The sequence below is a fragment of the Myotis daubentonii genome, chromosome 10 (assembly GCF_963259705.1).
Source record: "Myotis daubentonii chromosome 10, mMyoDau2.1, whole genome shotgun sequence".
Lineage (NCBI taxonomy): Eukaryota > Metazoa > Chordata > Mammalia > Chiroptera > Vespertilionidae > Myotis > Myotis daubentonii.
In genome coordinates this window covers 49,607,200-49,623,349 of record NC_081849.1, presented here as the reverse complement: position 1 = coordinate 49,623,349, position 16,150 = coordinate 49,607,200, and the positions used below count along the sequence as shown (strand labels likewise).

Sequence of the window (16,150 nt, the reverse complement as noted above, 5' to 3'; positions counted from 1 at the left end):
CTTCGTACTATTTTCCAGACCTAGACTCTTCTTTTTGGATCCATTTCCTTTTAATGGTTAGCTATTTCTCATTATAAAGGTTCAGCTTACATATAATATCTTTAGAAAAGTCTTAAACATTTTGTAATAGTTCCTGCATGACATTCTCTTTCAAAGTGCCTATTTTGCTCTTTTCCCAATTGATAATTTTATATTTATGAATTTATTTTTATAACATTTATCTCACCTACTAGAATATAAGCTCCTTAAAGGCAGAAACTATTTTTTTATTTTTCATTTACTTAGCTCATTACCTGATACATCATAGGAGCTAAATAAATACTTGTGTAAGTTAACAAGCCTCCAACAATTAAAAAAAAAAAAGATTCCAATGAGATAATCACTGAATGTCCAGCACCAACATAACATTATCCATCGGTCTGTCTGTCTATCTATGTATTTTTAGGGGCCCCTGACTTACACTTAATGTATGGATATACCTACTATATTGTCTGAGATAAGACAGGATCACCAAGTTTCAAATCCATGAATGTGCAAATAGATGACAATGCCAGCCACCCAGAAAGGCTTACCTCTCCAAACCAATTGCTTGGCACAGAGAATGGAGCTTGGAGTTGTACAAAAGTGTAAAGCCGTGTGTCCACTTAAGGAGTAGCTATTGAGCTTGGCTCCATGGTCACAAAGGATCTTAACACAATCCAAGTTGGCCATTTCACACGCCACATGAAGAGGAGTTTTCCCATTGGGTCTACAGTTGATTGTAGCATTGTGGTCCAGTAGTACCAAAAGACATTCCACGTGACCAAACAAGACAGAGAGATGCAGGCCTGTTGCCCAAGAAGACTTTAACTTATAACTAGGCAACCAATAACCTGAAAAAGAAAGGGGAAGAAAGTTTAGCTTCTTGGCCTAGGATTTCCCCATGTTTTATGAGGATTTTTAGAGTATTTTACTTTGGTCACATTTATAAAATTGGGGCAGGGAGATGATTCAGAAGTTGTAACTAGTAACTAATGGGTCTACAAATGCTTAGTTAAGTGTCATATTTGGATGTACAAAGGGGGACAGGTGCTCTTGAGTTATTACTATTTCTACCAGCCTCTATTATTTTGTTCTTTTACTTACTTTACCTTCCTAGCGCTCCCAGGCATTTGAGTTTGAGACCTTCATTTTTGTGATTGCATTTTATTTTATACTAGGGGCCTAGTGCACAAATTCGTGAACCTTGAAAGGACCTGTGGGCTGTGAGGCTGCAGTGGGCACAGGGGCAGGTCTCAGCCCATCCTCCATGACCCTGCCTCGCCCCTCCCACTGCGGCTACCAGTCTCCTGTCTGCTGGCAGCCCTGCTCCCACCGCATCCGCTCCCATGTGCTGATAGTGCTGGCCCCACTTGTAACTGCTGACGGTGCAGAGCAATTGGGACAGGCACCAGCAGTGGGTGCAAGCAGCAGCTACCAGCCCCAATCACCCCTCAGGAGCATGGGGAGGTGGAGAAGCCCTCAGGGGTAATCGGGGCTGGTAGCCGAGGCTGGCATCCACTGATGGCGCTGAGTGATGGGGGCTGGCGCCGGGCGCTGGCAGCGGGTGTGAGGTGTGAGTGGGCCTGGTGCCTGCAGCCGGTGCGAGCACCGGGTGGGACTGTGGCACACAGGAGCAAAGAATTTTCACTAACCACCAGAGGCTGGCTCCGATGATGGCGACCAGAGCCCCGCCTTGGTCTGGCGCCCCCACTCACCTGCTCTAGCATCCTGCTGCAGCCAATGCCCGCTTTGTTCCATGCTTTGCTGCCTGCTGCCAACACCTGTCAAGTTCTGTGTATGCCTCCTGGTGGTCAGGGCACATCATAGCGACCAGTTGTTTGGTTGTTCAGTTGTTCTGCTGCTCAGTCTATATGCATATTAGCCTTTTATCATATAGGATTTAGCCTTTTATTATATAGGATGGTAAGTTACACAAGACTCATCTATATATAATATAAAAAGCCCTAATATGCAAATAGACTGAACAGTGGAACAACTGAACAACCAGTCGCTATGATGTGCTCTGACCACAGGGGGCACATGTGAACATTGTGGGTGTTGGCAGCAGGCTGCAGAGCGTGGAACATGGCGGGCATCGGCTGCGGCAGGATGGTGGAACAGGTGAGCGGGAGTGCCAGACCAAGGTGGGGCACAGGTTGCTTTCATTGGGGCGAGCCTCTGGTGGTTACTGAAAATTCTTTGCTCCCATGCACTATGGTGCCACCGGGCGCTTGCACCTGCTGCCAGTGCTGGCTCCTCTCGCACCTGCTGCTGGCACTGGAGCCACCGTTCGCACCTGCTGCTGGTGCCTAGTGCCAGCCCCAATCGCTTGGCACCATCAGTGGGTGTGAACAGTGGCTGCTGGCCCCAATCGCCCCTCAGGGCTTCTCCACCTCCCCCTGCTCCTGAGGGGTGATCGGGGCAGCAGCCATGGCTTGCACCCACTGATGGCGTCGGCCACGTTCGCATCTGTCGCTGGCATCGGCCCCAATCACTCTATGCCATTAGAGGGTATGAGTGGAGCTGGCACTGTCAGCGCATGGGAGTGGCAGCAGCGGGAGCAGTCTGTTGGCAAACAGGAGACCCAGGCAGTGGCAGGGCGAGAAGGATGGGCCAAGACCCACCCCTGTGCCCACTGCAGCCTCATGGCCCACAGTTCCTTGCAAGGTGCATGAATTCATGCACTGGGCCCCTAGTATTTAAGAATTTTTAAGATCCCAATCATTGTCTTGAATGATGTCAAAGATTTAATTACAAGCTTAAAAGCTTTATTCCATCACAGCTCTTTTCCAAATAGTGGTGGCTGTTGTTGTCAACCTAAGGTGTGAAAGTATTTGATGTTTTTACAAAATTTGTCACACTGAGATTTTATTTGCCTGTTTGTCAGATTACACAATACCTTTTTCCAAAGAAGAATTTAAGGCAACTCACAAATTTCACACTAAAATTTTTAATAACCTAGAAAATAAGTGCAAAAAAATAAGGTAAGAACATAAAAAGAGGTCAAGGGTAAGATAGGTACACAAAATTCACACCATATCTACACACTAGAACTGCATTGCAAGTTTGCCTTTGAACTTCCTGGAAGGAAATAAACAGGAAAACCTAGGCTATGCAGTTAACTATGCCCACAAACTATATACAAATTAATTGGTCAGGAGGAGCACAGTCGTTCCTAGAAGTGAGATCTTAGATAAATTTTTCCCATTAGTTGGGAATGTTTTTCTCTCTTTCTCTCTCTCCTTTTCCCCTCTGACCTCTGACTTCTGAACACTGGGCTAGTTCTTTTTATCTAAGGCTCCAACATTGCCATATTTGACAAGCTATAACAATAACTTCATGAACCTTCTTTCAATGTCAATACCTAGAGCCATGGCATTAAGCTCACTATGAGTAGGGACTGAAAATAGGTACAGAAAGATGAAATATAGATGGCGAGATGAGGATGCAGAGACAGCTCAACAGCAGAGAAGAGAGTCTAGGGCTGAAGCAACAAAATATATTTTTAAATGTCTTTTTACTGATGAGAGAGAGAGAGAGAGAGAGAGAGAGAGAGAGAGAAGAACATTGATTTGTTCCATTTATTTATGCATACATTGGTTGATTCTTGTATGTGCCCAGACCAGGGATTGAACCTGCATATTGGGATGATGCTCTAACCTACTAGCTACCCAGCCATGGCTCAACATACAGTTTAACATGGATAAATCAGAAGTTTGCTTTCAGGTTACAAAAATTCCACTATATACATACTAGGTAAGCAGAATATGATTTAATAGTAATTTATTTGAGGAAAGGCCTGTGGATTTGAGTTGACAGTAATCTCAAAATGAGCCAACAGGGGGATGGAGCTGCCAAAAAGTTAATACAATCGTAAGTTTCATAAATGAAAGTGCAGGGCCCAGAACAAGTGAAGTAACGTTGTATTCTTCCCTGATTAGAATGAGGTCAGAATAAATCTAGAATATTGTGATATTTCTGAGCATCTGGGGGCACTCAGAGGATGGAGACCAGGGGATCAAGTGTTAAATTCTCTCATTTCAGTGAAAAACACTACATATGTGCTCCTCCTGGGTATTTATCCTACAAGTATTATCACTCAAGTGTGAAATGTGAAACTCTTTGTGAAGGGTATGAAGTTCCAGGAGTTATGAATCCTGGCCGCCTGGCCTATGGACAAAAACATATACTATCACATGCACTACACTGCAGCATTGTTATTGACGGCTAAGGATTACAAACAACCTCAGTGTATATAAATTATGGTACATCCATGCAATCTAATACTACAGAGCCATTGCCAAGAAGGGGCACTTCTGTGTTCACTGATATGGAAGAATCTCAAGATATAGTATTGAGAGAGAGAGAGAGGCAGGAACCTGAACAGTGTGTATAATATGCTATCATATGTGTATATATTTATAAACACCTAGAACAAGAGACTGGTTACAGTGGTGGTCTCTAAGAACTGGGGGTCAGGGAACTAGGCCATTGATTTCCTTGTCCTTGAATGCCCTCTTTGAACTTTTAAATTTAGTGCCTTGTGGGTGTATTCTTACTTATAAAAATAAATAAACTATTGTCCCCCTATCCAAAGGGGGGAAATAATTTAGTTTAAAGAGGCCATTTAGAGGGTCATGCATAATGCTCATTAATTCTGAAGTAATGAAGGAGCCCAAACCAAAGTTTATTTTTCTGCGGCCCACCTTCTAATGCACGCACACACACACACACACACACACACACACACACACACTCACATACACACTTTAATCCCTTTTTCATCCCATCAGAATTTTAAGGCCATTTTACTTTCTCTTCTTCCCAAATCTTCCATTATTTAAATCCGCTCTTTAAAAAGAAATACAAAGTTAATTCACACTAAGGTATAATGAACTGAGGATGATTTGAAGTGTGACCCTCTTAGGATTATCTGAATTTGGGTAGAAATCTGTATTCGACAAATAGAATTAAGTTCTAAGATACTAATTTGAGATTATTGACGCTGAGAAGGGAAAGTATTTGGTGATACGGACTTTCCCTGGCAGAGACTAATAGTATCAGATAGCTGGGGAGTGCCAGTCCTGTGCCTGTAATGTGTGTGTGCGCGCATGCATGTGTGCGTGTGTCTGTGTGTGTGCATGCATGCGTGCGTGTGTGTGTGTGTAAATAAATATGCACACATAATCTATGTGTATATATCCATTTATACATCTTTATGTAACTGTGTACATTGCATCTGTGTTCCAAACAGAGTTGTTAAACTATATGGTATGCAACTTACTTTTGATAACTAATGAATCACATTTGACATTAATACTCCATCAGTCATTTTCATACTCAAACTTCCTCAACAAGCAATTTGCAAAGGCAGTCTTTTCTAACTGTCTTGGAGAGAAGCTGGTTCCAGATCTGAGACCTGGGGTGTGTTTTGCCTGCCGATTAGCAGCAAAGATTAAACAGCCCTATGCAGCGGCTGATTGGAAATTCATGCCTGCCTCTGCAATGGGAAGAAAAATGATCCCTGAAAGGAAGCAGCAGAGAGCTGATTAAGAAAACACCATTTTGATGTAAAATCAAAGACACACAGAATGTTAGCGCTGGAGGGAAGATTATCCAGTCCAAGTCTTTCATTTTCCAGATGAGAAAACTGCCACTTTCGCAGACTGCTGGAGCCATAAGTCTCCTGCCTCAGTCCAAGCTAATGGACTCAGGATATCTGCAGTGCAGGGTTTCCATCTGTCTTTGTCTTTGTGGAAGCAGAATAGGTTCAGCGCCAAGCCTGCTTCACAAATCACGAGGAAGGAAAGAAGATCCCAGATTCATCTATAACATGTCACATCTCTGGTTTGGAAACGCCTTTGCTTGTTGATTTCTTTCTTCCTCTTAAATTCCCAATAGCACCTAGAGACTCTATCCTGCCCATTTATTACATGCATCCATCATCCGTGGCCTCTCCGTCAGTGGCATCTTCGCCTCCTATAATAATTAACCAGAACATCGGGCTGGGACGGCCTTAGGTCCTGGAATTCAGCCGACCCCCTGCATGGAATTGGGCACCTCCCCTAGATGGGGATGTGTGTAGCTGGGTGGTGCCCCTGGTGGAAGAAATAGGAAGAGGACAGACTGGGGGAGACGATCAAGGTCTCCTGGAGTGCATCTTGGAGCTGGGTTGCAGAACTTTGGTGGTGGTGTGAGGGGAGGGTGTTCTGGATAATTCAACTCTGAGCACAGCAGAAAAGCCTGCTGTAGACAGAGGCAGCCCATAGCCAAGAGGCCACCCAAATACAATCACCACCTTAAAATGAGGCTGAGGCCACAGGTCTCTGTGTACAACCGTGTCCTTTCCACCACGCCTGCCCGCACGGAGGATCAAACCGGAGGCAAAGCCATCTTCAAAAATGCACAGTCACGCAGCGCCTGTGAACGTACTGGTGTCCATGTTGCTATGTCAAGAGATCTGAATTTGTCCTCCAAGATACAGTCACCCACAGGCACAGCCTGAGAGAAATATGGTGAACCAGGCAGATTCATTTTTCACTCCCTCCCTTGTTTCCACGGCAGGATGGTCCCAGGACTTGAGAACCTAGAATGTGATTTATTTTTAGCGTTTGTCTTGGGAAGGGCCCCTCTGCTCACCTCTGCAGGTGCCAGGCTGCCGTTTGATTATGTGCTCAGGCGGCAGGAAGGACAGGGTGGGACAGAACCTGGGAACAAAGCTGCTGGGGGCAGTGAAGAAGCTGCTGCCCCCCCCCCCCAAATGTCAACCACACACGCGCGCGGGCCCCAGGTCTGCCGTCAGTGGCTGCTCCTGGCAGAAGACCTCTGCTTTTGTAAGGAGCTTAACTGAGGATACGAGGGCACAGGTTCCTTCTCCTCTGCAAAAACCCCACGGGGAACTTCAAATCCAGGCCACGGCCATGTGGATTTAAAGGGTCTAGTTCCTTTTACCTTTCCCCAGACCATGACATGTTATCCGTGTCTGAAATTCCCCTTCTTAATCTCAGAGATTATCAGCAGGCACAGGATTTAGAGAGGGTCTTGACAGAGCCACCAGTTTACAAATAGGATAATATCTTTTTTTCCTTCTCTTTTTATTATTCCTCATCTGAGGATTTTTTTTTTCTTCCTTTTTAGATAGAGTGGAAGGGAGGGATGGAAGGGGGAGAGAGAGAAGCATCAATGTGAGAGAGACACAGGGATTGGTTGCCTCCCACAAGCATCTCGACTGGGGCTGGGGATCTAACCTGCAACCCAGGTACATGTCCTTAACCAGGAATCGAACCCGAGACCCTTCAGTACGCAGGCCAACACTCGAACCACTGAGCAACACAGGCCAGGGCTAGGATAATATCTTGTACGGATTAAGTAGCATAAAGTCCGCATGTTTGAGTAACTAACAAACAGAGGCCAACTCACATTCTGGTTTCCCCAAATCTTAACTAGCCTTCGCTTATCTGAAGGCAACATTCAGTTCACTTCGAAACCAACGGCACTTGTAGGTGACAGTTCTGGAGGAATGTTAGAAGTTTGACCCCAACAAAAATGTGCAGACTAATCCCGTGTGTGTTTAGTTTAAATCAGAAACCAAAGAGAGCTGCCGGCGTAGCTGAGTAGGCCCCGGGCTCAGGAAACCTGGCAAGGAGCAGAGGGGTTGAGCCATCCTCGGGGAGAAGACTTGATCCTGCTGCAGGGTTGGGGGATGCACGCACCTCGGGTAAACCTTCGGCTAAGCCTGAGCCCTGCAACAGTTACCGGCTCTGATGTTATCTGAGTCCAAAGAGCCCACACCCGAGAAGCCGCCGCTGTTACAGCCAAAGATTACACGCCTTGCTCATGGCTGGATTAGCAGACATTTGCTCCAACTGTGTCCATGTATTTACACAGTCCTAAAGGATTAGAGACCGCAGCACAAGTCTTGGCTATTTGTTAATAGCTAATATTTTTGGGATAAATTTCAGAGTTTTCCCAGGAGAGAGAGAAGGGAAAAAAGTAAGCTTGACATGTAAAATTGAAAAGAGAAAAATTTGAACACCAAGGAATGGAAAAGAACCCCACAAGGGTCATAGGAGAGCTGGAGAGTGAATTTCTGGCAAACAGGAAAATTAGGTGAAAAAGAGATTATTCATGAAGAGAGTGGAAATAAGAGTGTTTAAGATATTTGGAGGGCAGGTGCTACTTAGTAAAGTAGATAGAGTACCCGCCAGAAAATTTTCCAGTGAAATCATTCATTGGTTATTTTAATTAAAAATATCACTACCAACCAAAGAACCTGTGGCTAAGGCCATAAACAGAGGACTTGACTGCATTATACTGATTAATAAAAGGACTCTGGTTAACCTTGCTAATCAGGGAATTTCATCCAAACAGATACGGATGATATTCTGTCTGGATCATATATAAGCCAGGACTCAAACATCTGAGGGAGAACTGAGATGTGGAGTTGGGAAAACCTTTGGGAACAGTGCTATGGATGTTCACGCTTCCACTATTCTGAGAAGCAATCTGAACAGCTTTGAGTTTTCTTAGAGAACCAGCTTTTACACTGTATACTGTGTTCTTGGCATATAATAAACTTTATATCATTGACATGCCTGGGCTATTCAGCTATTTATTGCATTTAGAAGTTTAAAAAAGTTGTTCACGTGTTTAACTGTTCTTCCCATTTTAAAATGATCATCTGGGAGATGTCATTTTGCTTACTAGTGTTTGCTTTCAAGACCCATATCTCTGCCCTTCTTGAGGACATATCTCAAATGCCAACCAAAATGTTTTTCAACGTTTGCTTTACAAAGTGTGAGAGAAGTTTTTTAAATTAATAAAACATGACTTCATCTGAAGATTGAATTATGAGGTTTAAAAATAACTTGACCCAATAAAATGAGATCTAACTTTAAGAATCATGAGTAGGTGCCGGGGCTAGGCGTGTCCCACAGTGTGAGCCTGAGCTCTGGACGCTGGCCTCTAAGTCTGTTCTCTATCACAGGGGAAATAGAAGCTCCTCCATGAGATGGGGAAGCAGAAGTGAATTTTCTATATTTGCTCAGGAAGTCAACTTTTGATTGCTGGTGTACCAATTAGATTGTGGACTTGGGGGAGCAATGTTCACATCCCAAGTTGATTTCTTTGCCAATAGAATTCTGAGCTGCTTTTCTAAAAATTATAACCTCATTTTCATACTGGCTTTAGACATACCATCTCTAGGGGGGAAATGTGGTCACTCTTAGAAATCCTGTGAAAAGTGCTATGATATGTCCTAAAAAAAATAAACATGGTTTGGGATTAATTGTGCCACTGTTGATTTTCCACAGGACAATCGAATGGTGAAGATAGATTATATTACTCATGACACAAGCAAATTTAGAGGTAGCATGGTATCTGTTATAGGTTCTACACATTGTCTTGCTTACTAAGACAGAAATAACAAGCCTGAAGGAAGATTCTCACACTTTAAAAGTAAACAAGTCATGTTCAGCTTCTTCACCTGGATGCTGGTGACATAGGATTGTTTATTTTGTGAAAATTAGTTGCACTCTTCTGATTTGTATACTTTCTGCATAGAGCTTTCCAAAGTGCTTTAAAAAAGTCAAAAACAATTCCACATCCAGAAGTCTCCTGTGATTTAATAAAGCCTCACAAACTTGAATCTAGCACAGAAAAAGGTCTCATTAGAATTATTCAGAAAGGAACTAACTAACTAACTAACTGACCCGTGTAGCCTGCTCAGCTGTTCCCTAGGAATGCCTCTGTGGCTTTAAGAAATTGATACAACCACTTAGGTCTATTTTGCTTGGCTAGCAACTGGGATTCTATTTATCACTTCACCATGACTAAAATATTAAAAGATTTGATAATTAGGCTGGAAGAGGTGTGAAAAAGTTTGAGGAAACTATGAAGAAAAAGGAGGCTTTAATTCAGGTTTCAGATTGCATATCCTTACACCCACATTCATATCCAACAGAGAATGAGTATATTGCTTTCTATACGCACACAGACACATACAATTCCCTGCATCAACCCTGAAGATATGACCATAAATCCTATTATTTCTGTGCATACATCCATCTGGCATGCATAAGAACAGAACTGTTCCTTTCCTTTCCCAGAGGGTGTAATTTGCTATCTCCCTAATTGAAAGCCACGTCACATAGTCCTAACACTATGAAAATACCCATGAGCATGAATGAAAATGTTTGCTCTGTGAGGACCACAGGAGTCGGCTCACACTGACAGAAAGAATTTAAAATTCTTCTCATTTAGGGGGGATGACACCTTTGAAAGCAAGAGAAACAGCACCTTTCTTCCCTGGAGCCTGCCCCTAAAACTTCCTTTCTCAACCTCAGAACCTCCGCATGCTCAGGAGATGAGAAAAGGCAGTCTTCACAACTCAGGGTCAGACAAATTGCCCACTGACTTAGACCCAAGTTACTTTACATTGGGTCCTATTGTAATTTAAAAACAAACAAACAAACAAACTCTTAAACATGTATTGAGCATTCAGATCGTCGTTCACGGAACAAATCCATGTGAGGAAAGGAACCTCATTTTATAGTATCCTCTCTTTCTGTTTAACAGAAGCCCCCATCAACTACTTTTTTAAAAAAAGACCTCATTTTTACCTTACAATCAAATAGCAATGTTAATTGATTATAAAGCCTTCAAGTATAAATTATAAACTGGCCTCAGCTATTCTACCCTTCAGAACTCATAATCAGAGTATAGTAAATTAACGTAGAACTATACACCCTTAGCATTAGTTGCTGAAAATTGGTGGTGCTGATAATTTATATATGCATGGAACGTATTTTAAACATGAACAAAGAATGGGTCTCTCTCTCTAAATGCCACATACAAGACCTTATCTATTTTATTAAACAGAAGTGATGTTGAACATGGTGTTTGTTTGCAGTCCGCTCACCAGATGGCCTTGCTACTCAAGTTCCCCCATAACTAGCTGATTTGGGAAATCAGAAGCTGTACTCTTCTAATTTATTTCTGATTCATTAACCATGAGTTCCAGAAAGTCCCTTGATTAAAAAACAATCAGTTCTGATTTTTTGTTATCCTTAGTTCTTCGGAACAGATAATCTGTATTAAGTATATCTACAATTTTGATCTATTATTCAAGGGAAAAAGTTTACTTTTTTTTTTTCTGGTTGGGCTTTCCTGACTAAACTGAAAACTCATTAAAATGATGAGAACCATCAAGATGCATCAAGGCACAACCTTGTGCATTCATTAACTCTCCAAATGGGAGCAAACTCCTCTTATTGGTAGAGAGGGATATAGAGATGACATATCTTTAAGTACCTGTGTTAAAAGAGACTTATCTGCCTGTCCCCAAGCCACTCATACCAACTGAGCAGTCTCTTTAGCCATAATCTAGAGATGTTTTCTTTATTCTATGTCATTATAGGCAAAATAAAAGTTAGAAATAGAAGGAAAATGCATTACTCAATATGATTGGCTAGGATTTCAAATTCCAAATATAAGGATAGAGAAAGAAAAAAAGAGAGACCACAATTTTTTAAAGAAGTATATATATATATTCATGCCGCAATCTAGTTTAAAGAGAAAGAACAGATTAAATTAGGAATATTTTTAAAATATATACTTAAAGAAACAATAGTCATTGATTGAGAGTGGGCGACTGACGCTGTGCATTTAAAACTCCATCTTCTATCGATTTCACCAATTACACCTAAAACTTGTACCAATTACCAATTACACCTATAATTTTTACCTTGTTTATAAGATGCCAAAACCATATTCTGATCTTCAACTTCAAAAACTGTGTCCACATCTATTTGCCTTTGGATTAAAATGGCCTTTAATTTTCCGAAGTCATTTGACTTTAGAGCCTCCAGGAAATTTCTCTTAACTAGCTTGGCAGCTGCGGGTGTGCTGGCAGGGAGAGCAGTGCCGTCCATCCTTCCTCTTCCTCGGGAAGCTTTGTTGTGATTTATCAGGAGAGCGGCACCAAGCAAACAGGCACATGCTGGAGAGCCCACAAAGTGTCGGCTAATTTTATCCCAAAGTTATGCTGATCCGTTCTATTTATATAGGGATCATTTCAAACTTCAAAATATCCTTCTTGGCTGTCACTGCATTTTCAAGTCTTTAAAACTGGTTCTATACTGACTGATACTTGAATCATACACCGTGCCAATATGAAGGAAAGCCTTCATGATACATTTCAGAGGATGAGATGTCACTCTGATCAAAGTAATCCTGTGAGATTTAAAAGCTCTTACTGCTTCTCTTTCCCTCAGTAAAAACATCTGGTGCCCAACTGGAGATCCAGTGTCTTGCTCTGTCTAACCAATAGCCCCCAAAATAAATTTGTTCCAGTTGCTGGTATGTGTGCTTCTGAAAAGCTATAATACTTTTGTAATATAAGCCTGCAAAATCAAGCATGGTCACACACATTCGAAAACAAACAGAGGGGTTTCAAGTGGCCTAGACTTGAAAACGTTCAATGTCATAAAAGAAAGTGGGGTGGAATGCCGGTGGCGACGACTGTTTCAGATAAAGAGAGACTACAGAGACAAAACAGCTACATGCAGGGCGTGAATGAATTTATTTAATCATGGAGGTTTTTTTTTTAGTCAGTTAGAAAAGAGCACATTGTAATAATTGTGGAAATATGAATATGGACTAGATATTGCTTGATACTATGAAATTATTGTTCATTTTAAAAGGTGTGGCAAACGTATATGGCTATTTAAAAGAATATTCTTATTCTTAACTGATACTTTAGGGGTAAATTGTTGTGATGTCTAAAACTTCTTTACAAAAAGTTCAGAAATATAAAAATAAATATACATACATACACACACGTATACATATATAAGTGTATGTGCGTATTTGTGTGTTTGTAAATAGAGGCAGAAAGAGAAAGCAAATTTAGCAAAAAAGTGTAGAGTAGGTGTCCACTATATTATTCTCTTAGCTTTTTCTCTAGATTTGAAATGTTTTCAAATAAAAAGTTAAAGAGGAAAATACTCAATTTTTTAAATGTGTAAATCATGGAAAATTAGAAAATGATCATAATAAGTATTCATTTGAGTGCAAAAAAATCACATTTTATATATTGTTGGTGAGAGTCAAAACTTAAAATGATAATAGCATTTAATTCTTAGAATTTACCAAAGGACGTAAAACATGGATGCAAATTGTAACACAATTTTTAACTTTTTTCATTGACGGGTAACATAAATATAAGAAAGTAGAAGGGGCAAGTGAAGTCTACAGCTTGTTAAATTTTTACATAGTGAAGACAACTGTGTAATCAACCCCCATGGAATTCTGTCCCCTTCTCTTCAGGGGATACATCCCAAGACCCCTAGTGGATGCCTGAAACTGGGGATAGAACCAAACCTAACTAAAGGATGTTTTTTCCTATACATACATACCTTTGATAAACTTTAATTTGTAAATTAGTCAGACAAACACAACTAATAATAAAATAGAATAATTGTAATAATATACTGTAATAAAAGTTATGTGAATGTGCTCTCGCTCCCGATATATCTGATAACTGAGAGGGCTACTAAGTGATTAATAGGTGGGGATCATCTCCAGTGTGAATACGCAGGACAAACGGATGAGTCATGCACTGGGCAGGATGGAGCTGGGTGGTGGGAGATTTCAGCTTGCCACTCAGAATGGCAAGTAACTTAAAACTTATGAATGGTTTATTTCTGGAATTTTATGTTTAATGTTTTTAAACCACTGCTGACAGTGGGTAACTGAGACCACGGAAAGTGAAACTTCAGATAAGGGAGGGCTACTGTAGTTCAAATATACTTAAAACCCCTTCCAATCAAAATATACACCTGACTCCAGAGACAACCATTATCCCAACATCTAACAATATAGATTAGCATTGCTTATTTTTTCCATGTTTAGGCTATTTTGTTAATATTATTAATTTTTAAGTTTTCAAGAAGATAAAATTTCAAGTTTAACATAGTATAAAATATTGCCTGCAAAAAAGGATAAATAAATAAAAATGTATGTGTGGATGATTACATTGTTAATAATTATAAAAAAATAGAAGTGATCTAAAGATCAACATAGAAAATTTGATAAACAAATTATGACATATACAAATAATGGAATGCCCTTCAGTCATTATAACTAGATAGATCTATATTTATTTAAAAATATCTGTGAGATAAGCAATTTATAAAATAATATGTATAGAATAAACATCTTTTAAAAATGTCTATACTTATATAACTTAGGAATATATATCTGCATATATGTATATAAATCATATATATTTATATAATGTACCAAATGCATAAATATATGTACTATATGTGACACATAGGAAGGAAAAGTCTGTAAGCATCTATTACCAAATATCATCGACTTTTATTTCCCAGTGGTAAGATTATATCAGATTTCTTCTTTATCTCTTTCTTATTTTGTGAATTCATCTACAATGAGCAAATATTACATTTGTAATAAAAAGGTATTTCCATACTGAACATATTAATAAGGATAACATGTTGACTCAGAATAACTACAGAATTACAGATTCCATGAGGGAGGGAAGTGAATCATTCTCATGTCCTCAGTGTCTACCTTGCCCAAATGAATAAATAAAGAGTGAATGTATAAAGAATTAATCATTAATTATTTATAATGTCCTGAGCACATGCTTGGGGGCAAATAAGATACTCTTCCTTTGAAGTCCTCTGGGTCACTCAGGCAGACATATAGCATTTATTAATATGTTTTGTCCATTTTTGACAAAACTAGAGGAAAAAAAGCATTTCCAGTATAGGAAACAGAGACATCCAAAAATTTTGCATTATGTGAGGATAATTAGTGCAAAGGCCACTATAATTGACTCTACTTAAAATGAAGATCAAATTTCACAAAATGGGGAGTCTTTTAAAATTCATCTTCAAAAATAAAAGCAAAATTATGGAGAACATTTTTTTCACTTCATATTTAATAACATTGAGGTTGACAGCAATTGTATAATTCATAGACTCATGAAATGAAATGTTTACTATTTTCTGAGGAAGATAGTTCTTCTGATCCAATTTCATAACAAGAGTCATTCAAAAGATAAAGGATATTGCTTTATGTTATTACTAATATAATAACTAATCATTGAAATACCAAAGAATCAAGAGAGGCCCTGGCAAAACTGATGAAGCTCTCGTGAATACTTTTGTCAATATGATCCTTTTTTTTATTAGTTTGACAACAGACAATCAATATATAATTAACTATCACTTCCTGGTTCACAAAGCCATCCATTCCATTATTTGAAAATTAGTTTCAGAAGTTTCTTTGTTACATTGGGCCAAAATTTTCCCATTCACTTCTTCTTATTGGGTCTAATTATGAACATACAATCATACATTTATTTCAGACTCATCCTGGATGAAAGCCTTCCTAACATTTGGAAGTAGCATCATATCTCTCATAATAATGTTTTCCTAAAGTAGTGTCAACTTTTTCTTATTTGGGGTGGTTTTCAGAATTCTTTTTGTCTTGCCCAATCCCTTATGGGTCCTCTCTAGTTTATTCATGAATGCTCCTCTTAAATCTTGGTGCCTAAAATGGAGCATATAATATTCCTAGAGGGAGCTGACAACTATGCATTAAGATGGATTCACTGTGGGGTTTTTGTGTTTTTTTTGAAATTGTATTGGGATTCTTAAGGGCACTTTGCAAGTCTGCCTTATGTAATAGTTGTAATCTCTTCAGTAAATATCTATTGAGCACAGACCATGTGCCAGACACTTATTCTGAGTACTGGACATACAGCGGCGAACCAAATAGACAAAAATCCCTGCTTTTGTAGACCTTTGAATGCTAATGAATTTAAGTGCTAATGGAAGTTCTCAGATCATTCCAGTATTCTGTACACTAGAATTTGACACAAAGTTGCAATTCATTGAATTGCATACAGAAATAATACAGTTTGTTTATATCCAATTAATGGATTTGATCCCCCTTATGGGTTCTCCACCTTAGTAACAAAGGAAGGGCAACTTAATCTTATTCCAACCTGATATGTTGAGTCTGATCCAAATATTTAACAGTCTCTTTAAGTAAATGCTCAGTCTCTTTGGATAGAATTCCCTACCTTTTAAAGTTA

At 39.9% G+C, this 16,150-nt stretch overlaps 1 protein-coding gene across 1 annotated transcript in view; it reads right to left on the bottom strand.

The window, feature by feature from the left end:
• ASB4 (ankyrin repeat and SOCS box containing 4) overlaps positions 1–11,957 on the bottom strand; it is a 59,123-nt gene extending 47,166 nt beyond the window's left edge. The window contains exons 1-2 of the mRNA XM_059712368.1: positions 11,765–11,957; positions 573–872 (exon numbers count right to left, since the gene is read on the bottom strand). Coding sequence (XP_059568351.1) covers positions 573–872; positions 11,765–11,951 — 487 coding nt within the window. The 5' untranslated portion in view covers positions 11,952–11,957. The remainder of the gene's footprint in view (positions 1–572; positions 873–11,764) is intronic.
• Positions 11,958–16,150: the final 4,193 nt, after the last annotated feature.